The following is a 27,249-nucleotide window of genomic DNA, read 5'->3' as shown; positions in this document are numbered from 1 at the left end:
TGACCTGGCCTTCCATTTATACCATTCTAATCACAAAATAGTAATCTTAATGTTTATTTATTTTGAGGGGGGGGGCGGGGGCAGGCATAGGGGCAGAGAAAGAAAGGGAGAGACATAGAATCCAAACCATGAGAGCACAATCTGAGCTGAAATGGAGTCGGATGCTAAACCAATGTGAGCCACCCGGAGCCCCACAAAACAGTAATTTGAAACTGTTGGTATTTAAACTATCAAATTTTACTATGTGGGGTGCCTGGGTGGTTCAGTTGGTAGGGCGTCTGACTTGGGCTCAGGTCATGATCTCACGGTCCGTGAGTTTGAGCCCCACGTCGGGCTCTGTGCTGACAGCTCAGAGCCTGGAGCCTGCTTCAGATTCTGTGTTTTCCTCTCTCTGCCCCTCCCCCACTCATGCTCTGTCTCTCTCTCTCTCTGTCAAAAATTAATAAACATTAAAAAAAATAAAAAAAAATATTACTATGCATTTACATAAGAGTTACAACTCAGTTAATCTTTCTACAACCAGTAAGCATCCTTACTTCTGTGAGGTCACTTCTTTCTTGTAGTACAGATGAACAATCTACTAAAGGCACCAGAGTGGAAAATGTTGCTATAAACTGGAATGTGATCTGTGGGAAGATGCAAAAAATTTACCAGTAATTATGTAATTCTAATTCAAAAATACAAGTATACCATAAGCTACAATAAAAAAGTACCCAAATAAATTATCTTAAGGGAAATACCACAGTAATATTCCAGGAAATTTTTTACTTAGATTTGAACATTTTAAGATTCCTCATAATTAAGGAGCTGTTACTTTAGTAATGAAGTTACATTAAATTTACTTTCATAGTTATTTATTATGTTTAAGCACAACATTCTCCAACTCTCTGTCAATCAAAAGTTAACTTTGCCCCCCACCCAAAGATGCAACATTAACTAAGGATGAAAAGGAAATGCTTAAGCAAAAGCTACAGATCAGGGAAGAGGGAAGGTGAGCCAAAATTCTAAGTCAGGAGAGGTGTGTATAAACGGGATCTGACATTTTGCACCCAGCAAGTGTTACCATGCCCTTGTCATCAGTGTAGATGAAGGGAAGTACAAATGATCACATGCTGATTTTTAATATCTCTACTTAAAGAAAATAGTAAATATATAGCAAGCGTTGAAAAAATCCTGTGACCATTAAATGTATCCAGATTATGGCACATTACTTCTGAAGGATGACATATAGCTCAACTAACCATCCACAGATCTAAACTTGGGCATCTACAGATATAATCCTTTTAGCATTAACAAATTTTACACTGAACTATGTTCTAAACAAAACTTAACAGGATGCCAACTCACACAATTAGAACTCAGACACAAAACAGAATGATAAATATGCTTACCATGCATTTACTGAAGTCATTTGGATCCACCCCAGGCAATGCTCTCATCAACAGAGGTAGCATGTGTGTTGGACCTTCAGGAAACCATTTGCCCCCTGATACCAAACTGCGGGCTACTCCAATTACACAACTTAAAGTAGCTGTGAGCTGGTGAGGTTCTGTTAAAGTCTCTAGTGCAGGATACGTTCTACAGTTGAAAACAGAATTAAAAAAAAAAAAAAAAAAAAAAGATTCCATCACAGATAAAAAGGCACAATACATTAAATCTCCCAAATTCATAAACTACATGTTGGCTTTAAGGCTGATAGCTAGCAGAATCTTTTGAGTGAGTATAAATTAACAGAATCACACACATGAAGGAAAGGTACATGTTTCCCCAATTCCCTGCCACCTCACCATGGCTCTCCATGCATATTTCACAGTGAAAAAGAACATAAATTGGCAAGATCTGGCATTATTTCAGTCAGCTGAATCTACTTCCCTATGTCAATAGGAATGCATCTAATCTAATGGTCAGTGACTATCAGAATTCAGGAAGAGCAAGTGATAATTATCCCACTCTTCCCTTTTATTCGAAAAACAATCTTTACTAAAACCCTGAAATTTCTCTTATTTTATACTTTTTAGAAGACTGGTATTTTAAAATTGGAAATCTGCTCTAGAAACATAGTAGAAGATTCCTGACACTAGAGTGCATAAACAAGGGAGAATAATACAAATACAGTCTTTGATCATCAAGTAAAATACAAGGCAAGAACATTCACTTTGACAAGCGATTTCATTTTTGAGAATCTATCCTGTGGGGGGTGGGGGAGTCTAAAATGCAGTCATTTTAAATTTCTCTTATACAGAAAAAGTAAATAATAAAGGAAATTTCATCATAAGTAGAAAAAAAGAGGATTTGGAACAGGGGTAAAAAAAACTAACAAACCTATGCTTACTTTAAAAGATGAAGAAAACAAACCAACTCTTTAACAGAGGAGATCTAAAATCAAATGCCTAAAATTTATTTTCTACATTTTTACTTTTTAAAGGACTTTTGCTTTTATAAAAGAAAACTTGAAAATATGTCTCTTATATGTCTCTTGGCCAAGCATGTATCACTCAATATGCTATTAAATTTGTCCAAGAAGTGAAAACTAAAGAAAAATGTGTTGGAATAATTTTACTTGTATATAAACTTTGTTCCTTCTATTAAAAATGTATCTCACTACATAATTCATCAGCTGGAAAACAATGAAATAAGCCAAAACAAATATCAAAATATTCCTATCTTCAAAATTTTAGCTATGCAAACAGCTGAAGTCCCTCCTTAAAGGTATGTCTCTCCTCAACAAGAGACATCAAGGGAACTGCCACTGAACTGTTAGTGTCGCTACCACATGGAGGCCAGAGTGCAGAGAATATTGGGGGTTGGGACTGAGTAGAAAGCGCCTAATTTCCCCATTCAATTTCCTAATTAAATTATATGTACTGGGACAGTTTCAGTGCCCCCAAAGTGCACACAAAAAAGGGAGAGGTTTGGAAAATGAGGTAAAACTTGAGTATTTATGGCAATGGGGACAGGGCCAAACCAAGAGGTTTGGAAAATGAGGTAAAACTTGAATATTTATGGCAATGGGGACAACTTGAATATTTATGGCAATTTATAAATAATGGAGACCTATTTTGGTCAAGATCTTTTTTTTTATCTTTTTAATGTTTCTTTTTGAGAGAGAGAGAAAGCGCAAGCAGGAGAAGGATGAAAAGGGGGGTGGGACAGAGGACCTGACGCAGGATCTGAGGCGGGCTCTGCACGGACAGCACAGAGGCCAACGTGGGGGCTCAAACTCATGATATATCATGAAATGAACTCGTGAAATCATGACCTGAGCCTAAGTCAGACGTTCAATCAACTGAGCCGCCCAGACACCCCAAGATCTTTAACAGGATACCCGTCTCCAAGCAAATGTGCCCAATTATGCTATTTCAATGGTAAGTAAGATAATAGGCTGTCATGTACATTATCACTAAAGGACCTTGCACAAATCTATTTTATGGAACTCAAACTGTTAGACCCTTCTTAGCCCTAAAAAACTAGTATTTTTTTTTTGAGTAAGACATTAAAAGAGAAATCATAAAGCTCAAGTTCAGACAGCAGAGGAATTAACAGAAAGCTTAAGTATTATTATAGAAGTTCAGAAGGCCTATAATGTGACAGTGACTAGGCAAACAGAAAACTTGTTACTATTTCAACATACAAAACAAAATGAATGTAATAAAGTCTACATTGTGGAAATAATACATAAGACTATATAGTACATGAAAATAATAAAGATAGTCAAATTTTCTTCTGTATCACTGCTTCTAAGAAATAAAAGAAATCCAAAATCACTTTCACTGCCACGTTCTCAATATTTAGTGACACTCACATTTTGATGTAAAAGCAGTCAGAGCTTGCTTATTTGCTTGCTTGCTTCCTAAAACAATTTTATTTTTAAGTAACCTCTATACTTAACATGGGGCTGAAACTCACAACCCCAAGATCAAGAGTCACATGCTCCATCGACTGAGCCCACCCGGCACCCTTACTTTATTAAGCACAAACTTCAGAAACTAAAATTTGCCAATAATTCAAAAATATTTTATCCATTTAGTATCGATTTTCTTTTCTCTTCAGTAAACCTTTATAAAGCTACCAATCATTAGGTTAAAATGCCTTGCTTCTCCTCTAGGAACAGGAATAAGTAGCAAGAGAGCAAAAGAGAAGCCACAGAAAAGACAACTAAGTAGAACAGCAGAGTAGAGGGAAGAGATAACCAGAACGGCCGGCCAAGGCTTCAACCAAACATGTAAAGCTACACTTACCTTTCAAGTACAGGGGGTATTACTAACTCAGGTCTCATGAGTGCAAGATTCTGCAGAGCCTGTGCTGCTTCTAAACTACCAGTTTTGCTAAACATAGCCAAGAGGACAGGTTGAATAATGCATCGTACAAAGTCTGTAACATCTTGATCAGTAAGCTTATGGCTATCAGGCACAGGAGTTAACCAAGAAGGCTTCTTGTATCTTTCACGATGCAATCTTCTAACAACACTGTTTGGCAACCGCTGAAGTAGTTTCATTAACTTGTTCTGGGGACACAGAAGCACAAAGTCCAAGGTAGGTTTGATTTCCCACACAGATAGTTATGGTTCCTTTCTACAGTCCAAGTAAAATTTCTTAAAATAACAGCTCTTACAATCTATTACAAACACCTGCATAGCATAACTAGATAGAATAAAATACTTTATCAATTAATTACTGATAATAATAAATATTTGTTTTAAATGTCAATTTTATTTTTTTTTAAATAAAGTTTATTTTTGAGAGAGAGCAAGCACGAGCAGGGGAGGGGCAGACAGGAGACAGAGAATCCCAAGCAGGCTCCATGTTGTCGTCACAGAGCCTGATGCAGAGATCTCTTAGGCTCGAACTCACTGACAGTGAGATCATGACCTGAGGCAGGACACTTAACCGACTGAGACACCCAGGCGCCCCTCAAATGTCAATTTTATTTTCTAGCACCAGATGAACCTTCCATTACATGAAAAACTATTCTAACCAGGCAATGTGGAAAGAAAACAAAATCCAAAACCAAAAACCACACTGACTGTACTTTCTATTACCAGAATGTGACATTTTGTCACCAGTTACTAGACCAGTATTATCTTATTTTTATGTTCTATGAACACAGTATCTTAGTCTGAACTTAATCAGCTACATATAGCCAAAAGTTATGAAGACTTATATGAAGGACAGAAATAGTGTTATAGGTTGCATAATAGGCAATAGTTATGTGTGACCATAACTTTAAAAAGTTCCAAACCCTACAATAAAAAAATGAACATACTCACCAGCCAGCGCCCATTATTTGAAGGGTGGTAAAAAGATGTGATGCTGTTAAACAAACCAGCCAAGTGTTTCTGTACTAGCTTACTTGGTCCACCCTATTCAGATAAAAGAATAAAAATATCAGTACCCTCAGTACCCTGGAAAATTGAAGGGATCAATAGGCCAAGCCTACATATAACTCTCCAACATGGTGCACATCCATCTTGATGAGAAAAACCAATTCTACCTCCAAATAAAAGCCAAAAACAATTTGCTAGTAAACTTCCCACAATCCTCAGTTCAAAACACTCTACTAAAAGTAAGGGCAACCTACTGAAACCAAATTAGGTAACTACAAAGACATCTTTCAATTTAGGGTATCAGCATATTTTACTCTTCTGCAGTGAAAAAACTTTTGTCAGTAAGAGAGTCTTAAAATAACCAAGAGTGCTAACATCAGGCATAAAAAGCATTCCTTAAATGATTTGAGAAGTGAATTTCTTATTGCAGGAAATGAAGATGTGAGATTTACATAAATGGATTCAAATATTTTATTATTACTCCTAAATGTTTCAAATGATTAAACCTGTGGTATGTGACCACATTTAAAAAAAATTTTTTTTTAATGTTTATTTATTTTGAGAGAGACAGAGAGAGACGGACAGACAGACAGAGTATGGGCAGGAAAGGGGCAGAGCGAGAGGGAGAGACAGATAATTCAAAGCAGGCTCCAGGCTCTGAGCTGTCAGCACAGAGCCCGACACAGGGCTCAAACCCACGAACTGTGAAATCATGACCTGAGCCAAAGTCGGAAGCTTAACCGACTGAACCACCCAGGTGCCCTTGACCACATTTTGACTCAAAGGAAAAATAGTTTTTTCTCAATCTATTACCCAAACACACCAAACAACAACATGATCTGGGGGAAAAATGAGGAAAAAAGTTAGTATTCAATCTTATCAAGTTGAACAGCCCTGAGGAAAAAGAACTACAGCTTGGTCTTGAAACCTTCTCTCTCTCAAGATGATCTTTCAAGAAACAGCCTAGACCTAAGGTAGACTGTCCAGTTACATGAGGAACATGTCTTCCTGCTGAAATGAAATCCACGTTCATGTTCCCAATTTAGAGTAGGTCAACTACTAAAGAGACCATAATAATTCCATAGCAAAAAAAAAAAAAAAACAAAAAAAACAAACAAAAATTTCAAAGTCCTAGCATAATAATTAGCATTTTTTATTATATTCAATATTCATATATAACACAAAATAAAGACGTCAATGGGAAAAACTGTATGAGAAAGAAGAGCAACATGAACTAAAATAAGGTTGATACTAATCATGATATAATTCTGTCGCTCCTAAAAAAAAATTGCTGATATAACATAGTAAACATCCAGATGTTTTTGCTCATTTGGAGTATTAGAAAGAAAATAGGATTTTCCCATTTAATAATGAAATTGCAAAAACGGGGGGAGAATGAATTTCGTTTTTCAATTTTAATGTTCATTTATTTTTGAGAGAGAGCAAGCAAACAGGGATGGGGCAGAGAGAGAGAGGAGACAAAGAATCTGAAGCAGGCTCCAGGCTCTGAGCCATCAGCACAGAGCCTGACGCAGGACTCTATCCCTTGAGCTGTGAGATCATGACCTGAGCCAAAGTCAATGCTTAACTGACTGAGCCACCTAGATGCCCCTGAATTTCTCTTTTTAATCTAAAAATAAAATGTAAGAACTAAACTTCTCACAACCATCCTGCCTTATCCACAGAAAAAACAACAATGAAACAACATAACCTGGGGAAAATATCAAACACAAAATAATAATTTTAAAAAGAGAGAGCTGTAGGAGAATGAATGACAATCCAGAAAATTATAGTATGAAATTGTTTTAATATTCTTATTTGGAAGAGGATACTGAAATCCAAGCATGTGGATATATTTTTACTCTCCTTCAAGGATGTCAGTAAAGTAATCCTCCATACTTCTCCCTTCACCAAGATTACTTTATTTAATTAGCTTTGTGTTCAGTGCCATCTTCAACACTGAATGCATTAGTACTGAGCATATGCAAAACCCCAAGTTCTAATCCCACATTTATCATTATCAACTTGACCTTTCATCTGTGAGATTGTTAGACATTCTGAATCTCTCAAAACTCTAAACCCTGACTCTATTTTTAGGATTCATTGGCTAGAGAGATTTATAAATGGTGTGTTATGACTACATTCTGGGTCTGAGAAATATTAGCTTACTACATCGAAAATATCGAAGAATCAAATGACCAACTACGATACTAATACAGGCCTATGTGATTATACAGAATTTTTACATGGTTAACACAAAATTTAGAAGAACTAATGTGTTACAAACCATCATGGCGGTGATCCATATTACAGCATGTCCTATATCATACGCATTTGTTAAAAATCTTGGGACTAACACTTGACTGCTTCCCACTGGGAGGTTCAAGCTTCTCAGAATTCTCGTAAATATCTTTTCAAAAGAAAAAAAGAATTAAGAATAAATATTTATAGGTATCAAGTAACTCCTTAAATAACTGAAGTGATATATATTAGTGTTGGTGCATGTATTCTCACTGGATCAGTTTTTTTTTTTTTTAATTTTTTTTTTCAACATTTTAAATTTATTTTTGGGACAGAGAGAGACAGAGCATGAACGGGGGAGGGGCAGAGAGAGAGGGAGACACAGAATCGGAAACAGGCTCCAGGCTCCGAGCCATCAGCCCAGAGCCTGACGCGGGGCTCGAACTCACGGACCGCGAGATCGTGACCTGGCTGAAGTCGGACGCTTAACTGACTGCGCCACCCAGGCGCCCCTCACTGGATCAGTTTTTAAGCAAAATTACATACTGTTTGGCAGTTTTATATACTGCTATATTCCATAAAAATTTCATAGAAGATCTACTTTTTAAAATGTTTTATTATTTTAAGTTTAAGTAATAGCTACACCCAACACAGAACTCAAACTCATGACCCTGAGGGTCAAGAGCTACATGCTCTAACAACTAAGCCAGCCAGGCACCCCTATTTGCTTTTTCTTAAATGACACTGAGGTCACAGGAGTATGAATCTGAAGCAGCTGTATCCATGAACCCATAAACAAACAAATGAGATATAAATGCAAATACTTGTCTTCTAGTGAGTTATTTTCCCTTTCAAAATTCTAACACTGATTTTTTTCCCCAAGAATTTGCATTTTAATTTTAATTGCATTTTAATAATTTATATTTAAAACCTGTCATTAGTAACAGATAGGGAGCCCAAAGGGAGAAGAAAATGACTTTTTCTCTTTAGTTTCTACTGGACAGCACAAGCAGAAGTAAACAGTAAGTTTAATGTTTGCTGCTCTGCCTCCCTGCTCTACAGTCAAGGTGTGGATCAGAATCACCTGTACACCCCGTGCAGGCCCTCTTGGATTTATGGTAGCTGAAACAAAACAGAAGCTGCAGTGTTAAGAACACTGCACCTAGAGACACTCTAGCTTTATTTGCTCGAGGAAAATGTGACGTAAAAAGTGGAGAACACTCTAGAATAGCAATCAAATACAATACCCAAAATTTGTTGGAAGGTATGAATTAAGACCCTGAATACACTTTGTACTTCCTAAATTACTCACTCTGAAACTTCTATTTCATGTCCTGCGTAGGCAAGACAAAAATCATACATTTCTGATACCTTAATATGAACCAATTAATTTTTGAAAATAAATGGTCTATCCCGGAAAACTTTATGTTTTTACTAGTGGTCAAAAAAATTTTAGCAATTAGCATACAAAACACACTTCTTAAAGACACAAAAAGTGCTATCAGTGCTATTGTATGTTGTATGTTCACATGTTAATTACCTTTGGTACATATGGATCCCAATCTATGTACCCTATATTATCTGTAGCCAATCGAGCAAAGAGATTTACTAGTTGCTGAAAGTAAAAAAAGAAAGACAACTAAGTAAGTACACTTGTTGTTATTAATAAGTGTCAGTCACACCCCTTATCCATTTGTTGTTCTCAGCTATCATCATTAACACAACTTAATACATGGTTTATGGCTCATTTTTTAAAAATCTCCAAATTTCAGTTTTGATTGTCACCATCTTAAATCAACTGTAGTTGAAATGCTTATTAAAAGGGAAATGACAAAGCATCATTCACAATGCAAACATTAGACATTTTAATCTAATAAGCATAAAGAAAACATCCACAATGTTTCTAACAACATGCCAGTGAAGGTACAAAAGCAGAGTCTTACATTTCATAATACATGCACATGCTTCTAGATATTGATAAAAACAAAATAAACAAGTGTCTGTTTCTGTTAGAAAACAGCAAACAGAATTTAAAAACAAACAAAAAATAATTACAACACTGCCAAGAGCCAATTCTAAGGAAGTGAAGTTACTTATCAAATGATCTGATATACACTGTCAGAAGGAAAAAAATAGGATACTCACCCCCTCCCACTGTGGGAGATTTTGCACTGAAACCCAAAGGCCAATTAATTCATCAAACCAAAGTCTGAAGAAGAAAAATGGTGTTATGAATAGCAAGTGATTTATAGAAAGTGGTTCAAAGCCAGGTATCCTTTGTATTTTTTTAATCTATTATTCTTACTGATAACTATACAACCTAGAAAAATAATACTCAATGTACAAACTTAATGGAACAAATAACTATTTTTTCTGAATATTCCACTTCCAATACACTTATGCCAAAAGAGTAATCTCATCAACCCCCTACTTCATTGTTAAATAATTACTGACCACCCCTATCTAACACTGTTTACAAGTGTCTCCTTCCTCCCTTTCTCCTTTAATATTTTCCTATTACTACCTATTCTTGCAACTCTCCCTTGCATTCTGTTTTTTTTTTTTTTTTTTTTTTTTTTTAAATTTTTTTTTTCAACATTTTTTATTTTATTTTTGGGACAGAGAGAGACAGAGCATGAACGGGGGAGGGGTAGAGAGAGAGGGAGACACAGAATTGGAAACAGGCTCCAGGCTCCGAGCCATCAGCCCAGAGCCTGACGCGGGGCTCGAACTCACGGACCGCGAGATCGTGACCTGGCTGAAGTCGGATGCTTAACCGACTGCGCCACCCAGGCGCCCCTTGCATTCTGTTTTTTAATAAGCCAATTAGTAATTATGCTTTAAGTACCACTATAATAAGTGTTCCCTAAAAGAATGAGTCACGAAGTGTTAGGTAGAACTAAATTATTGTGGGGGGAATTATCTCAGATTAAACAGAAGAGAATGTCAGGGCAAGAAAGTGCTGCAATATTATTCACCAATCTTTACAAAGGTCAAAGAAATGCTTTTAGAATTTCTGGATGAGAATTAACATTTCATCAATATACAGCTAAATACAAAATTTCTGATTTGAAAGAAATAAAAGATTTGGCATCTCACTATAGAAAATATGGGGGGGGGGGCTGGGGAGTAAACATGAATCCACAATACAGTAATAATACCTATTTCCTTCCAGTCTTTTTTTCATACCTTTTCTTTTTTCCATAAAAGCACAGTCTAAATTTCTTCATTCTAGCACTTGTTTTATACCTATAGTCATCTAGAAAAAAAGTTCTCTTTTTTTTTTAAAGTAGGCTTCATGCTCATCACAGAACATAGCGGGTCTTGAACTCATGACCCTTAGATCAAGACCTGAGGTGAGATCAAGAATTGGACGCTTAACTGAGCCACCCCAGAAAAAAAAAAATTCTTAAAAGCAGTGCTAAGACTAGAACAAGTAAAGAAAAAAAATTATAGGAAAGGCCCAAGAAAAACTACAAGTGATGAATAAAACCAAGTTTTATAAAAACACTTTTCCTTTTCCTGAACTCCACAATTTAACATTTTTATCACTGCTTATTTACTGATACTTTCTACTCCTTTTTGCATTTTTTATTCTTTCTCTCTTGCTTTCTTAAATTAAAGCCTGCATCTTTCCTTTTTTGTTTTTTTAAGATTTTATTTTTAAGTAAGCTCTACCCCCAACATGGACTCAAACTCACAACCCCGAGATCAGTAATAGTCACGTGCTCTACCAACTGAGCCAGCCAGGAAAAGCCCTCATCTTATTTGTTTGACATACAAGCATTATTCTCTCTTCATTTACAATCTTATGTTTAATTGTTTCACCCTTCACACACTTCAAGTATAATCAACATAATGGCTGAATTAGTAAATTTTTGTTTACTTATAATTGCTTTACTGGTCTGTTTATACATCTCTATTTCTTGCTCTATTCTATAATTTGTTAAGATATGTATATACTTACTTAAAACCTTTATGATGAAGTTCTGGAGGAAGGGAGGTAGGAAGAAATATTTCAAAGTAAGTGATGGCCTTTTGCATTGTTACGTCAAAAGGGCACATTAAAGGCCGCCATTCTTCTAGCATCTCAGCTGTGGCATCTGCTGGAAAGTATCTAATAAAAAAGAAGGTTTTCATTTACCTAATCAGTGCTTTAAAAAAACGTTCTACAACATCAACGTGTGACTGACAAAAAAAGAGGGAGGGGGGATGGATTTTATAAGGCATAGCACACACACTACAAATGTCAAGTTAACGTAAACACATTTTGCCACTCTAAATAACCTATAAATATAAACATACATGTTTCTTGCAGTTTTTCCCTTCCTGTGTGCTATGTAACAGCAACAAGAAAAAAATTTAGTCAGAAAATCCAGTCTATATATATGGATAATCAGTGACATGAGAAAGAGAACACCGGACAAACCATTTCCTTTCACTGTACCACAGAGCTCTCTTGTAATACAAGAGCGGGTTAGACTAGACGGTCTGGTCCTGCAGGTACTAATATTTTACAAGTCTAAGAAATGGAAAGGAGAGCCCTTGGAGTAGAGAAGATTCACAAAATTAAAATCTGACGTGTGCATTCATACACAAAACAAAGGTAAATGGAAAAAGAGGACCCATGTATAATTACTAAATATCCATTAAGGGATTTAAAATAACAACAACAAAAAAAGTATATGAGTAATTCGATTTGAGTATGGCCAAAAAAGTTAGGAAACCCTTTCAAATACACCTGTAGGTTTGCCCTACAAGTCACATTATTAATCCTATTATATCTTTTGTCCATCTGTATTAATTAGAATCACACTTCATTCCTTTATGTGAAAAATAAAACTACACTTTAGTAATACTTCTTTGGGTTCATCAAGCATCTATGTGCCAGGTCACTGTGCTACAGGTTAGAACACACACACACACACACACACACACAAAATATATCCTGCCTTTAAAGATCTCATACACCAATTCTCCTTTCTAATCTTTCAGGGTCAACTGTTAGTTTAGTAATCCAACATAAAAGCTTGGGTGTTCTATGAATTACCTAAGAACTTAAAAACCACTAAGTACCCCAGTGATGACCAAGTATCCAGTTAGGAAACATAGACTAAGAGGTAAGTGCCTTGCTCAAAATGACACTGCTCATTGGTGGCTTATGACTCAGGTTAAATCTTAAGCCTCAATCTTAAAAGGGAGACTATATATTAAAAATGCATTTGCCCAAGACTGAGTAGGATGGTAGGTCAGCAATAAATATCTGATTTATAAAATCATTTATAACTTTAACTCATAAGAATATGGCAAAATACGGATTTCTAGTCAAAAGAATTCACTGCATCCATACATATCAGGATAAGCAGTCTAAGAACACCCTGATAAAAAACACTTCAAGTCCACAGACTTGGACTTTAGTTGATTAAAACTAAATTCAATCCATATTCATCTTTAAATATAAGAATATGGAATATTTCTGTATGTTCCACTGAAAGAGAACTTTAAAAAAATGTCTTTTACTTTAAAAAATACACAGGGGTGCCTGGGTGGCTCAGTTGGTTAAGCGTCCAACTTCGGCTCAGATCATGATCTCAGGGTTCGTGAGTTTGAGCCCACGTCGAGCTCTGTGCTGACAGCTCAGAGCCTGGAGCCTACTTCAGATTTTGTGTCTCCCTGTCTGTCCCTCCCCGACTTGTGCCCAGTCTCTTTCTCTCTCTCAAAAAATGGATAAAAAACATTAAAAATTTTTTTTAAAAATACTTAAAAAAATGTCTGAACACCTTTTCATTATTACTCACATTTTGATGCAATACCTACAATACGCATTTTGGAAAATATTTTTGATCTGAGTAATGATACTCTAGGAAAATCTTTCAAATAAAGGCAATTATACATAAATTATGGCAATCTTACTTTATAATGGGGAACACCCACATCACTTAAAAATTTCTAAATTTATAAATGAAAGCTAAATAATTTAGTTCAAGAGTTGAAAATGATATGTTGTGCCCAGTGACTAACATCACAGTGTTAGAAACTATTTATACCTTCAATTTTCTCTTCAAAGCACACTAAGAATGGGAAAAAGCCCAAAGAAATAACAAGAAGTTTCATAAAATGAGAAGCTACTTACGGTCGGCAGCTTTTCACGAGTGTTTTGAGAACATTTTCTACAGAACTGGGGGGGAAGAAAGCCATTTGATAAATTAGGTTGCTGTATTTTAAGAATACATCTAATCCAATTAATAAATATCTCGAAGATATGTTCATACGTTTAAATATTATCTGTGTACGTGCAATAACTGCTCCTCTTTCATACAGACAGAACTATTAGGATTAAGTATCTAAACTCTGTAACCTACTCTTTCCTTTGCCCTCAGTTTGCTCATTCTCTGTTGTAAACTAAAGGGAAGAAAACTGGGAAGAGGACAAATCATTTTCAATCCTTACAAAGTAGGCAGCAATGACCGTACTTAACAACACATCAAGAAGTATGCTCAGTGGCTTAAAACTTCAAATACTAATTTTTATTTTAATTAAAGTGCTTTTACATGGAAACACAAGAAGCAGACAAAATCTAGTGTGCTCATATCAGCAACTGCCAGAAACTAGTTTTCTATAACCAAGTGGTGAGAATTCTATAACCCTACAAGGTTACTAACAATTATCGAAAATAGCAACAGCCATCTTTTTGACCAGCTACTTAAATATTTCTATATGGATTCATAAGAAATGTTTGTTTTAATGAAAAGGCCAATGTGTAGTCATTTAAACACACATGGACAGAATGGAATATTTAAATTAATTAGACTACTGTCAAAAGAGGTATAATGCAAATAAGCAAAACAAAGGGCACAAGGTAATTTTGGACTGGAATTATAAAATTAATGTGTGACTATTTACAGGATGAAGTGTACAAGTAAATAAAACAAGTCCCCAAACGTCAAAGAAAAAAATTATGGGGGGAAGGGGTAACTTTCAGGCAGTGCTTCCACCTGACATTTTCTCATTAAGCTTCTTGAAATTCTTAAGTCCAGAAGTCTATCCAACTTCTCTGAAAGCTTAAGAACTAATCTATAAAGAAATTCCAAGGGGTAACACAAACCAAACTCAGCACAAGTAATCAATTATACAACCAAGAGAGAAAACTATCATTTCATTACTAGAAGCTGTAGAAATCCTCTTTAATTTCAAAACTACTCAGAAAAAAATTAACTGAAGAGGAAACCAGGCTACAACACATGAGATCATTCTAAAATAAAAAGGAGGACCATATGGCGAGAAAGACATAGAACATTTTCTTTGAGTATTAGGGAAAGATTCTACCTTCTCTCACAAAAAAAAACCCTAAGCAATTGAGAAACACAGAATTATTAGTTTAGAGAGTATCTAAGTTTGCCTGGTTAAAAAAAAACAGGTAAACTCTCCGACTACATTTAAACTCCCAGAAGACCACGACTATGATTTTTATTTCCGGGCATTTCCAAAGTATTTATACCAAGGCTATGGTTCATATATATTTATGCATATTTATATTTATTATTTTACAATACTCAATGGACATTTTCTATCAGAGCAACAAAAAGCACAGATCTTTGGATCTTCTTTTAGTCTGAAGAACTCCATTTAGAAATAAATTATAGCCAAGGTTTAAAGAAACACCTAGTTCCTAGTGCATCAACTCAAATGTAGATCTTAAAAAGATAATTCTAAAATGGTAAAGTGTCTGTCCAAGGAAATAAGCAGAAGATTTGTAATTCTACCAGTTCCTAAAGTTTGTGTTCATGTTAACTTTACATTTATTTTACTGTTTCTGTGGCAACTCATTTGAGAGTACAACACAGAAAACCTGTTATTTTCACTGGTAATTTTTCTATTCCACCAAACTTTCAAATAACATCAAAAATGATTCTCAAAAGCAAGTCATAAAAGCCTACATAGCTACCTGCTCTCTCCAGTTCCCTTCAGTCTTCAGAAGGAGGTTAATTATAATACTTGATAGCTGTCACTTCACTTCATTAAAGGAATAGGGTATGTGGGAATGTGCTTTAGTTTCTCTAAATAAAATCAATTTCAACCCCTCTTTATATATATAAGGCCTGTGCCAATGGATTCATGCTCTTTATCCAGAAAAGGGTACAATCTCTCTAACCTGTGATATCTGTATAGTGACCTTTTGTGATTCTTGTAATCTCTCAAGATGAAGGGAACAATGTTTCTGTTTAAAAATAAAATAAAAGGTTAAGGCTAGATGCTACTAGACTATATTTCACTAATTTTTAGAGGGAGTGAATAATCACTATGTACTTTCCCAAATGCTGGAGTTTATAATATTAAAGTGATTACAATTCAAAACACTTTTTTTTTTTTTAATCAAAAGGGCTCTAACAGAAGGAATAAGCTTTGGATGAGTTTTCTCATAACCTATTTTCTCTTAGAAAAAGCATGCTAAGTTGAAAAGAAAGCCATAGTATACCATGCAATGGTTCACAACTTGCGCTTTAGAGTCAGACAGATCTAAATTTGATTACCAGTTCTGTCTCTTACTATCAGTTCAGTATTACAGCCGCAGTTTTTCCAGCTATATAATAGTAATAATACCTACCACTCGGAAGGCTGTTATAAAAACTCAATGAGGTATTATAAAGAAGACAGTTATCTGGCCCAGAATTAAACACAAAAAGTATTAACTATAATTATTATTTCTTACTAGCCAAAACAAATTATATTTTCAATCTCCTTAAAAACTAAAATTTTGTGCTCATTTTGTTTTTACATTTACTCTACTGCTGCTTGAACAACTGTTAATTTATGATTTAGGAGACCACATCAAAATAGGAAATTCTTCCCCCAATTCCCACCCTATTTATTAGGGCAGAAAGTAAGGTTCTGGTCCCAGTTCTTGAGCTCTTATCCCAGTTTCAACCAATGACTGTATGAATTTTCCTCTATGGACCACAATTTCCTCACTCTTTATGATTATTTAGGACATTAATAAAGTTAAGTGCCAAATATGTAGCAGAGAAGCTTGAGGAAAGCCAAAAACCTTAGTTTCCAGTTACACTGGTTACTGAGATAGGGGACTTACATAAACCTAGCAGTTAAGGTTTCCTACCTCCTTGGCCTTACCTAATTATCAGAACAATATTCACTTTTAAACCAGAGAAATGTACAGCAAATGATATATTCAAGTTGAAAGTAGTGTGGAATGTCCATAGCCAGAGGTATTTTTAGCTTCACATGACAATTCTTGAACTAAAATTTAGCTTCAAAATTATCGTATTTGCTTTTTAATAAATGAACTGGGAAATTATAACACTGGCTTATTCTACACACCTCTGCCTTAACCTCCTTATAATTCAACCGTAATTGCCTATCTATTTTCTTTCTTAAGAATGTACTTCCCTGGGGCACCTGAGTGGCTCAGTTGGTTGAGAGTCTGACTCTTGATTTTGGCTCAGATCATAATCTTGAGGTTCATGGGATCGAGCCACATGTCTGACTCTGCACTGACAGCATGGAGACTGCTTGGGATCCTCTCTCCCTCACTCTCTGCTCCATCCCCACTCATGCACATGCCCTCTCTCCAAATAAATAAACTTAAAAAAAAAAAAAAGAAGAATGTACTTCACTTAACCTAAAAAACTCGGTTTTACCTGCTTTCTCTAAATCTAAACAAATACAACCATCAGTCAAACACTATTCATCTCACAGCTAATCTTTCAAAAATCTAATATTGCATAGTTTCATGAGTCAGTACTCATTTTTCACAGCCACTTCACACAAAATGAGGGCCAAGATAATACCATAAGAAAGGTATAAATACTTAAAGAAAGAAGTCTGCCTCATGGCTAGTACTAATAAGTTGTAATAATCCTGACCACATAAGTAAAAAGAACATGCATAATTCCTGAAAGTGATGATAAGCCTAATCAGTGTGAACTATAACACAGATACAACTTTTGGGAACACACTACCAAAGTCATTAATAAAATAAAATCAACCATTTATTCTCTCATTTCCAAATAAAAGTAAAAATAGTATTTTTAAAAGAGCGAATATTCCTCAAATACCATGTTAATAAATCACTACATCTAGATGCCTGGGTGGCTCGGTGGGTTAAGCATCTGAGTTTTGATTTCGGCTCAGGTCATGATCTCACAGTTGTGGGATCAAGCCCCAAGCTGGGCTCCACACTGGGCATGGAGCCTGCCTAAGATTCTCTCTCTGCTCCTCCCCCACTCATGCACTCTGACTCAAATAAGTAAATGATCACTACATTTACCTTATTAATAATTACTGCTTATTAACAAAATAACCATAAACTATTTTAAATTTCAACAGGGCCTCAAAGAAATCGCTCTCATCATTTTATTATCACGTTAAATTCTGTAGCTAGAGATCATTCTTGAGCTGCAGATAATAACTTAAGTTTATAAATATAGCCACATGTGTCAAGAAACTTCCAGCAGAGTAAGAACATGTCATTTCCATGTGTTGAAGGGGGAACAGAGGATTTAGCTGTATCTTGGGGATAAGAGCACCAAATCAAACAGTCCTTTGTCAGATTAATTGAGAAACAAAAGCCATCAAGAACAAGCACCAAAAAGGGAAATAATCAAATTTCTTCAGAAGCAGATTAATATGAAAAATGAAAATATTTAGGGACGCCTAGGTGGCTCAGTCAGTTGAGCATCTGACTCTTGATTTCAGCTCAGGTCATGATCTCACAGTTCATGAGATCCAGCCCCTCTGGGATCTGTGCTGATAGCTCAGAGAGCCTGCTTGGGATTCTCTCTCTTCCTCTCTTTCTGCTCTTCCCCCTTCCCCCTGCCTCCACGCACTCTCTTTCTCTCTCAAATAAACTTAAAAAAACATACTAAAAAAAAGGAAATGTTTAATACTCTACGATCCCCTTAGAGAATGATCTATATGAAAGAAAAATAGATCTTAAAAATATATTTTTAAAAAAGTAAATGAGTTATCTAGGCCCAAACTGCTCATGATGCAAATATGTAAGCCTTTTAACACCGAACAACTCACAAAAATCAAACTGATGGTGACAAGACTAAACAAATTTACACACATGTATCTACTCAAATATGAATTGTCTGTGCCCATTTGTCAAAGCTGATTTATGCATAATTCCTCCATACCTTGTTAGTAGCAACAGCCTTTATTAGTAACTTGCAAGATGCTACCCCAATTAAATGTGGGGGACACTATTTTATAAAATAAAACTAGGCCCCTAAGGTTCAAATGCTTCTTTTGTAATATAATCATTAAGTGATTCTTACATTACTATTATCAAGTTCAAACTACCTAATTCCTTTCCAATTTTGATTTATCAAATAACAAAATCCTACAATTTGTTTCTCCAGTAGAAATGAGAAACAGAGAACGAAAATGGTCTCTTGCCCCTGAAGCATAAAGGCAGAACAACAGAAGGAATAAAGGGAGAGTCGAAGAGAAGAGGAGGGAGAAAGATAAGGGAAAAGGGGAAGGGAAAGAAGAAAGCTGAATAATCCTTGCTCCAAAAAATAGAACCCGCTTTTAAAATCCTATTGACATGCGTGGCACCCTTAGCAGTAGTTTCAATAAAGAAAAACACATAAGGCACATGAGTTTAAGACTTGAAAGACAGTTAACAAATGAAGCAACCTTTCACTTTTGATTATAAAAATAGTATTCTAAAAATAGTATGAACACATGCAGTCAGCTGACAAAACTGTTTCAAAATGAGTCAGAATACAGCTAAGATGAAAATACTCAAAGCAAAAATACCAATTCCAAAAGCATGCCATATTAAAGGGTTTTCAGGGGTTTTCTGAAATAAAATGTTTGTGAAGTCATAACATTATCCCTGGACTATAAACACTTGCTATACTAGTACACTGAACAGAAGCTTAATAAAAAAAACGAAATTTTAAAATGTTTTAAATGATTCCCTATTAGAAATCCAGAGGACATAGAACAGCTCTAAGAAGCAGAAACTAAAAAGTAGTGCTGTATAGCTCTCCAACTGGTTTCTCTAATATTTCTGCCTAAGAACTAAGACTACTAGATTTCTGATTTTAAGATTAAGGCAAATGTGACGAACAAAGTCCAAGAACCAAAGAGGTTGATAATCCTTCAAAGGTGAGGTTTTATAACTATATAGGTATATAGGTATTCCTTTCAAAAGGTGGTAAATATCTGATGGTAACAGTAAAAAGATTATAGAAAGTTGGAGAAAGTGAATAAAGAATTATAGTCCTGAAAAGTGTTTTAAGTACAATTCCTTCTACTTTTTTTTACAGAGACATTAGGTTTCTAATTTTGTCCTACAGTTGCCTCTGACCAAGCAAAATCCCCCTCAAAAGTGGTTCCAGATCCTTAGTATTCTTGTGATCCCTCTGAATTGGAACAACACATTACCATTTTTTTTTTAATTTTTTTTCAACGTTTTTTATTTATTTTGGGACAGAGAGAGACAGAGCATGAACGGGGGAGGGGCAGAGAGAGAGGGAGACACAGAATCGGAAACAGGCTCCAGGCTCTGAGCCATCAGCCCAGAGCCTGACGCGGGGCTCGAACTCACGGACCGCGAGATCGTGACCTGGCTGAAGTCGGACGCTTAACCGACTGCGCCACCCAGGCGCCCCACATTACCATTTTTAAAAAGTGTCTGCATCACAGAGCCGCACTTCACAATGTGTACTCCAGGGGCGCCTGGGTGACTCAGTCGGTTGAGTGTCTGATTTCAGCTTGGGTCATGATCTCACAGTCTGTGGGCTCAAGGTCCGCATGGGGCTCTGTGCTGACAGCTCAGAGCCTGGAGCCTGCTTCAGATTCTGTGTCTCCCTCTCTCTGCCCATCTCCTACTCCCGCTATGTCTCTCTCTTTCAAAAATAAAAAAAACATCGGGAAAAAAAAAAAAAAAGAAAGCACAATATGTACTCCATTCAACGGCACACACAGCCTCTGGGTGTGAGCAATCCAAACCACAGAACAAATATGGTTCATCTTTCAGGGGCATCAATTTTAGTCAAGATATAGATTGGAGGAATTTTTACTTCTGAAAATACTACTTTTTAAAAATGATTCTAATTTTATGTAATCTCTACACCCAACATGGGGTTCAGACTCACAACCCCGAGACCAAGAGTCACATGTTCTACTGACTGAGCCAGCCAGGTGCCCCTGAAAACATTATTTATAAGCCTAATACCAATATCAATGTTTAAAATAACATGTGAAATTTCCAAGAAATTTCTCACACTAGACCACTTTAAGAGACACCTCAAAGCCTCAAGGAAAGAGGAGGTATTAAGTGGACAGTTTGAAAAGTACTGGTCCAGGAAAAAAAATACTGGTTTGGAAACTAAAAAACCGGGATTTTTTTTTTTTTTTTTTTTTTTTTTTTTAGTTTATTTATTTATTTTGAGAGAGAGTGAGCCAGAGAGAGCAGGGGAGGGATAGAGAGAGAGGGCAGAGAGACTCCTAAGCAGGGTAAGCGCTGTCAGCACAGAACCCGATGTGGGACTTCATCTCACAAACCCTGAAATCATGACCTGAGTCGAGATCAAGCATTGGACACTTAACCAACTGAGCCACCCAGTTAAAAAAAGTAAACTGTAAAGTAAAAAGTAAACTGTTTTTAACCATTAATTATTTTTTGTAAAGTTTTAACAGACACTGAATCTTCTAGGAATATAATAAACATATAAATTGAAGTAAGTATTTTGATTTCTTGAAAACTTTACCTAGGGTTATTCATTACTCCCTGCCCTCTCCCCCCAAAAATCACACTATCTTAGCAATTCCAACCACAACACTCGATCTGCCAATGCTATACGCATGAAGAGTGAAATATGCAACTATGATTGAAGACTATTTTAACAGTTTAGAACCAACTGTCATTACATTGGCAATTAGCAGATATAAAACATGGCATCACAGAATTTCATTAATTTTGCTGTTAAAAAGCTTCATATTATCTCTCAAAAAGAAATAAACACTTTAAATGCTTATGTTATTGTCATCCGTTTTGGTATGGCACATAAAGCAATTTATGTTGCAAAAATTATATACTGACATTATTTATTAATTTACTTTAGCACTGCTTGTTAGTTTTCAGTCTTACTGATACTGTCACTGGAAGCCCACTGCACAAATTCTCTATGGCTTATCAATATTTCTTTTCCCAATTCATCCTTTGCCTCTATTTCTTTCAAATGTAATAATGTTCAAGAATAATGTTTTGTGATACCAAATAACTACACTATTCCATATCATTACATAAAGAATTATTGTGACACTATATAATAAGGCCAGCTTATCTGTAAGAATATCATACTTTTTTTCCCCAGCTCAGTACTCTGAAATTAAAGCTACTTCTCTCTTGTCATATTTAAGTAAGTCCTATTTGTTATTCTTTATCCTAGTGCTAGTTTTTACTTTAATGTCCATTCATAATGCTGCTTTTATTCTCTTGTACTTCTTATACAAAATGTTTTGAATGTTCTTGCTTTTAAATTCAAACTTACTCATTATAAGTAGATGCAAAATCTCAATACTATATTGTGTCTTTTCGTGTAATATTGCATGCTTATTCAAAACACATATTGTTTTATAATAAACTACCTTCCCATTATGGGAATCATTTTATGTTTAACAAATTATTTATATTGATTTTTGTCATTGAGTACAGATAGAGTATAGGTAAGTCATATTACTTATGAATTTCATTTTAGAATAGTTAACTACAGAATACAAAAGTGGATGCTGCCTGCTTTAAACCAAGCAAAGATTTCAACAAATACATGATGTTTCTTTAAAAGACCAAGAACACTCATGGTGAAACTTCTTTTTTTAAGTTTATTTATTTATTTTGAGAGAGAGTACATGCAAACAGAGGAGGGCAGAAAGAGGAAGAAAGAGCGAGTCCCAAGCAGGCTCCACATTATCAGCACAGAGCACGATGCAGGGCTTGAACTCACAAACTGTGAGGTCGTGACCTGAGCCAAAACCAAGAGTTGGGTGCTTAAACGACTGAGCCACCCATACAGCCCTCATGGTGAAACTTTTAAGGAAGAAGGTTTCCATGAGAGCAAAGATGATGGGGAGATTCAGGAAAAGACATGGTAATAATAACCACAGTATCAAGATGCAGGGGAGGAACTATAAGCACTGACTGACACTAAGTGTGATAAGTTCTGACAAAACTTCCAGGAAAGCAAGCCATAGATAAGTATTAGCGACCACACAAGACTTAAAAGGAAGCAGCTGTCTTTGAAAAGGTACACCTCAGGGCAGGAAGTACTTACTGCAGGAAGGACTTACTGAAGAATTTTTTTTTTTTAATGTTTATTTATTTTTGTGAGAAAGAGCACAAGCAGGGGAGAGGCAGAGAGAGAGAGAGAGAGGGAGACACAATCTGAAGCAAGCTCCAGGCTCCAAGCTGTCAGCACAGAGCCGGATGCAGGGCTTGAATCCACAAACCATGACATTATGACCTGAGCCAAAGTTGGATGCTTAACTGAGTCACCCAGGAGCCAGAAGAAAGAATTACTGAAGAAATAAATAGCCTTCTCTCCTCTATCATTTAGCAAAGATTTTTCTGAGGCAGCCGAACAATCAGCCTGAAAATTTTCAAAAAGATAACTGATTTTGAACATCATTTAAAGTTCCCTGAAATTGCTGATTCTAGTGAAAGCCTAAATGGCCTCTTATTTTAAGAAGACCCAGTCAATCTAGTCCGTGCCATATTTCCTCCAGCAGAAATACTCAAAAGGAACCTTTATAACAAAGCTTTTATGCTAAATTTTGGGTTTTCATAATAAATATTTATAAAAATATATTTGAATGATGTACCACTTAGTTTCATGGTGAATTCTGTTCATTTTATGGTTGAAATGGGTTTCCTTGTTTTAACCCATGAAATCTTTAGGAAAGAAATGATTTCTTACCACTCTGTGACCACTGTCCAAAAACCAATTAGGGCCTAAGTTCAGGATCACCTATAGTCATTTTTCAAAACTTCTTTTCATTTACATCATTTCGCTATTTAATTATGACCTGAAAATCTTTCAAAATCTACCATCTGTGGTCATTTTTCAGAAAATTCTATGTAAGGGTGTAACAAAGACTGCTGAGTGGTGAAGCTGAGTGGTGGATTAAATGAACTGAAAGGGGGAGACTATAAGAAGTCATGAAATAATTAAAACATGCCTAGAATTGAGAGAGAAACAACAGAAACAAACCTTTAAAGACTTAATTTATAAAAAAGAGGAAAATAATACAAGTGTATAAAATGGTGTTCTTCCGGAAATGAGTACATATGTGTATGACAAACAGTAGAGAAAAAATAAATTGAAGAAAACTGTAGAAATTTTCCTAAAAAATAAACCTCAATCACAAATAGTTTGAGTACTTTAAGCCAAACATGCTAAGACTGAGAAAAGAGCTAGATCAAATCTAAAATCACTATTAATTAACCAAAAAGGACAGATCATCATATTGTACTCCATAAATTCAGAATAGAATACAGAACACACCAAAATTAGAGATCTGGAAGAGCTAGGAGGCATATACAAGAAGGTAGAATTAGTCAGAGGTTCATAATCCTAGTATGTCTAAATCAAGAAGTCGTGCATCCGAATAGCTTACATTCATGAAGAGTCACTGAAACTAATGGTTCTCTAATTGTGATGTGGGTGTCTCCTGGAATATGCCAACCTCCTCTTCTCAAGGCATTTGTTTTATTTGCAGTATTAAAATACATGTGGATATATGTATTACTTTCAATGACAAAATTCAAGATTTCAAACAAAAATCTGTTTTCTTTGCTCAGCATGGTAATATTAGTGATCAGATATCCTGGTGGGAAATTCATAACTGCAACTTCAGATATAGTTTAAAGAAGGCAATAAATTGTTTTAGGAGTTAAGTTTCATAGTAATGAGCACATTGAAATGTGTATTTGCTTATCTCAAATAACCCAATTATTTATCAATTATGACCAAATCCTAAAAGGCCCAAGTGCTCCCAAAGAAGTACTTGAAGGAAATACTTACTTAGGAAACCAATTTAATCCCAGGTGCTCTGTCTTGGAATATAATATTCTTTCCACCATGTCATAAAGTGGTCTCCAAGGTAACTCCAAATCATCTCTTGAAAGAAGTTCCTTTTTCCTGATTTAAAAAAAAAAAAAAAAAAAAGTAAACATATATGCATATATTCACGTGCAGTTGTTTGTATATTACCGCTACCACACAAGGACAGTCGTTAAATGTTGCTGTCATCCTGGTGGGCCTTGCTTTTCCCCATCCATGGCAACTCATTGGTAGAACGCAGCAGTAGGAAGAATAATGCACCAGATTCTTACTGCTGCTCACATCTCAAAGAGCACCAGGTAAAAAGGGGCATTTACATTTGTGCCACCATTATTGCCAATGAATTTCTTATTTTTCCATGTCATTGATGGAGTACTTAATGTTTCCAGCATTGTTCTGGGTTTCCAGGAATAAGAAAAGAATAAATGATGCATGTCTTCTCAAGGATCTTACAACATATATAAGAGAACTAGTTTAAACAAACATCAGGTAACATATAGTTCAGTGTCTGCTACAAAACAGAAGGCTTCATCGAGGAGATGGAATTTTAATTAATTAACACATATAGCTTAAACTTATGATAGAGTTTTCTGCAATCTTTTTGTTAACTGGAAATTTGGGACTTGGGTCTTCTTACCAAAGAACACTTAGCTCTCATTCCCTAAAACCTTGAAGAAACAAACCAAAAAATGTTAGCAGAAACCATAGAAAATTTACTTACTTTAACAAGTTGATCAAGAGACGGGCAAATCCCTGCATCATGCTGATTTCCAGTTTTGGAATTGATACCAGCTCATACAATAACTTGATAAAAAGAACATGATCTTCTTTGCTAAATTTTCTCCCATAAAGTCGAATATATCTGGAAAAAAAAAAATCAATACAGCCTTCAAAAATAAGTATGGTGACACATCCATATTCACAGTAGCATTTTTCATAATAGTCAAAGTGTAGAAACAATGTAAATGTCCACTGATGGATGAATAAATAAGGAAAATGTGGAATACACACGCGTACACACACAATGGATTATAAAGCCTTTTAAAAAGAGATTTCTGTCATATGCTACAACATGGAGGAACCTTGAGGACATTATGCTAAGTAAAATTAGCCAATCATAAAAGACAAACACTGCATGATTCCACATATATGCAGTATCTAAAACAATGAAACTCACTGAAACAAACAGAATGGTAGTTGCCAGGAACAAGTGGAGGTGGGGCACACAGGGAAATGGAGTTATTCAGTGGGTACAGGAGACATGATGAAAAAGTTCTGGAGATCCGTTGTACAACAACATACATATAGTTAATGATACTGTACTATATACTTAAAAACTGTTAAGAGGATAAAATTATCTCTTTTTGCCACAATAAAGAAAATATGTGGGGCACCTGGGTGGCTCAGCCAGTTAAACGTTCGACTTTGGCTCAGTTCATGATCTCATAGTTTGTGGGTTCAAGCCCTGTGTTGGGCTCTGTGCTTACAGTGCAGACCTGTTTGGGATTCTCTCTTTCCCTCTCTATGCCCCTCCTTGACTCAGGCTTTCTCTCGCTCTCAAAATAAATAAACTTAAAAAAAAAAAAAAAAAAAAAAAAAATATATATATAGTGATACCTTAATTTCAAATGTCCTTGATGTTAAGCATTTTATACTTACTGTTATGTAGGAAGAATTATTCTGTATTTAATTAAGAGACTACCCAATAATAATTAACAAAAGGCTTATAATGATGACTGAATTCTCATCAACATTCAATGACCAATTAAAAACACTACTGTCTTATTGTTGTTTGTTCTTAACTGGCCTGTGGTCATAAGTAACCTTGAAAGGAGTTTCTCTGTCCCCTTCCCTTTATTAAGCAAGGGCACATTCAAGAGAATCATCAGCTTATAACTCCTAAAAGTATTTAAAAACAGCATATCACAATATAAAAAATAGAACAAGAGAGTACAGATAATAGAAGTTTACTGTTTAACCACAGAATCTTTGAAGAATACATAATAGTTTGCTTAGAATCCTGTAACAAAACAGCAAGTTACATAACTTACACTATATGTTCCTGAGTTAACTCATAATTATAATAAAATTAAGTTACTACCCAAAATAATACAGTATTTTACCTCAAAGTTACACATTTTCAGTACTTTTAACTTTAGGGAACCAAGGCCATCAAAAGCATCAACTACAAATTTAAGGAAAAAACGTCCCCAAAAGCAAGGATGACTACAGAATATTTTAGGGATGCCTAAGTAACAAAAACATAAGTAATCAAAAACTTACTTAGAACAAATGACTGGACACTTAAAAATCATAAAATCCTTTGAGGAAGACCACTTTACAGACAAATATATAAATGAACAGAAAACATGACATTAATACTCCTTATATGATCTCTAGCACTTCTCTGATAGCTAAGATCAAATTGAATTTACACTTAACTTCTAAAATTAGGATATCTAGGGAAGGAAAAATAAGATAAAAACAGGGAGGAAAACCATAATAGACTCTTAAATACAGAAAACTAGGGTTGCTGGAGGGAAGGGGAGTGGGTTGATGGCCTAAATGATGATAGGTACTAAGGAGGGA

The 27,249-nt window shown here is 35.4% G+C and overlaps 1 protein-coding gene across 4 annotated transcripts in view; it reads right to left on the bottom strand.

The window, feature by feature from the left end:
- PSME4 (proteasome activator subunit 4) overlaps positions 1-27,249 on the bottom strand; it is a 100,348-nt gene that overhangs the window by 54,950 nt on the left and 18,149 nt on the right. For 3 of the 4 annotated variants that reach the window (XM_058684109.1, XM_058684111.1, XM_058684112.1), the window contains exons 2-13: positions 25,382-25,522; positions 24,622-24,738; positions 15,717-15,782; positions 13,698-13,742; positions 11,532-11,681; positions 9,710-9,773; positions 9,105-9,179; positions 7,611-7,733; positions 5,267-5,359; positions 4,239-4,504; positions 1,392-1,578; positions 537-626 (exon numbers count right to left, since the gene is read on the bottom strand). In XM_058684109.1, coding sequence (XP_058540092.1) covers positions 537-626; positions 1,392-1,578; positions 4,239-4,504; positions 5,267-5,359; positions 7,611-7,733; positions 9,105-9,179; positions 9,710-9,773; positions 11,532-11,681; positions 13,698-13,742; positions 15,717-15,782; positions 24,622-24,738; positions 25,382-25,522 — 1,417 coding nt within the window. The remainder of the gene's footprint in view (positions 1-536; positions 627-1,391; positions 1,579-4,238; positions 4,505-5,266; positions 5,360-7,610; positions 7,734-9,104; positions 9,180-9,709; positions 9,774-11,531; positions 11,682-13,697; positions 13,743-15,716; positions 15,783-24,621; positions 24,739-25,381; positions 25,523-27,249) is intronic. The other variant, XM_058684110.1, reaches the window with a different exon arrangement.

This window comes from Neofelis nebulosa, chromosome 9, assembly GCF_028018385.1.
Source record: "Neofelis nebulosa isolate mNeoNeb1 chromosome 9, mNeoNeb1.pri, whole genome shotgun sequence".
Lineage (NCBI taxonomy): Eukaryota > Metazoa > Chordata > Mammalia > Carnivora > Felidae > Neofelis > Neofelis nebulosa.
This window is presented reverse-complemented; position numbering and strand designations above follow the sequence as displayed.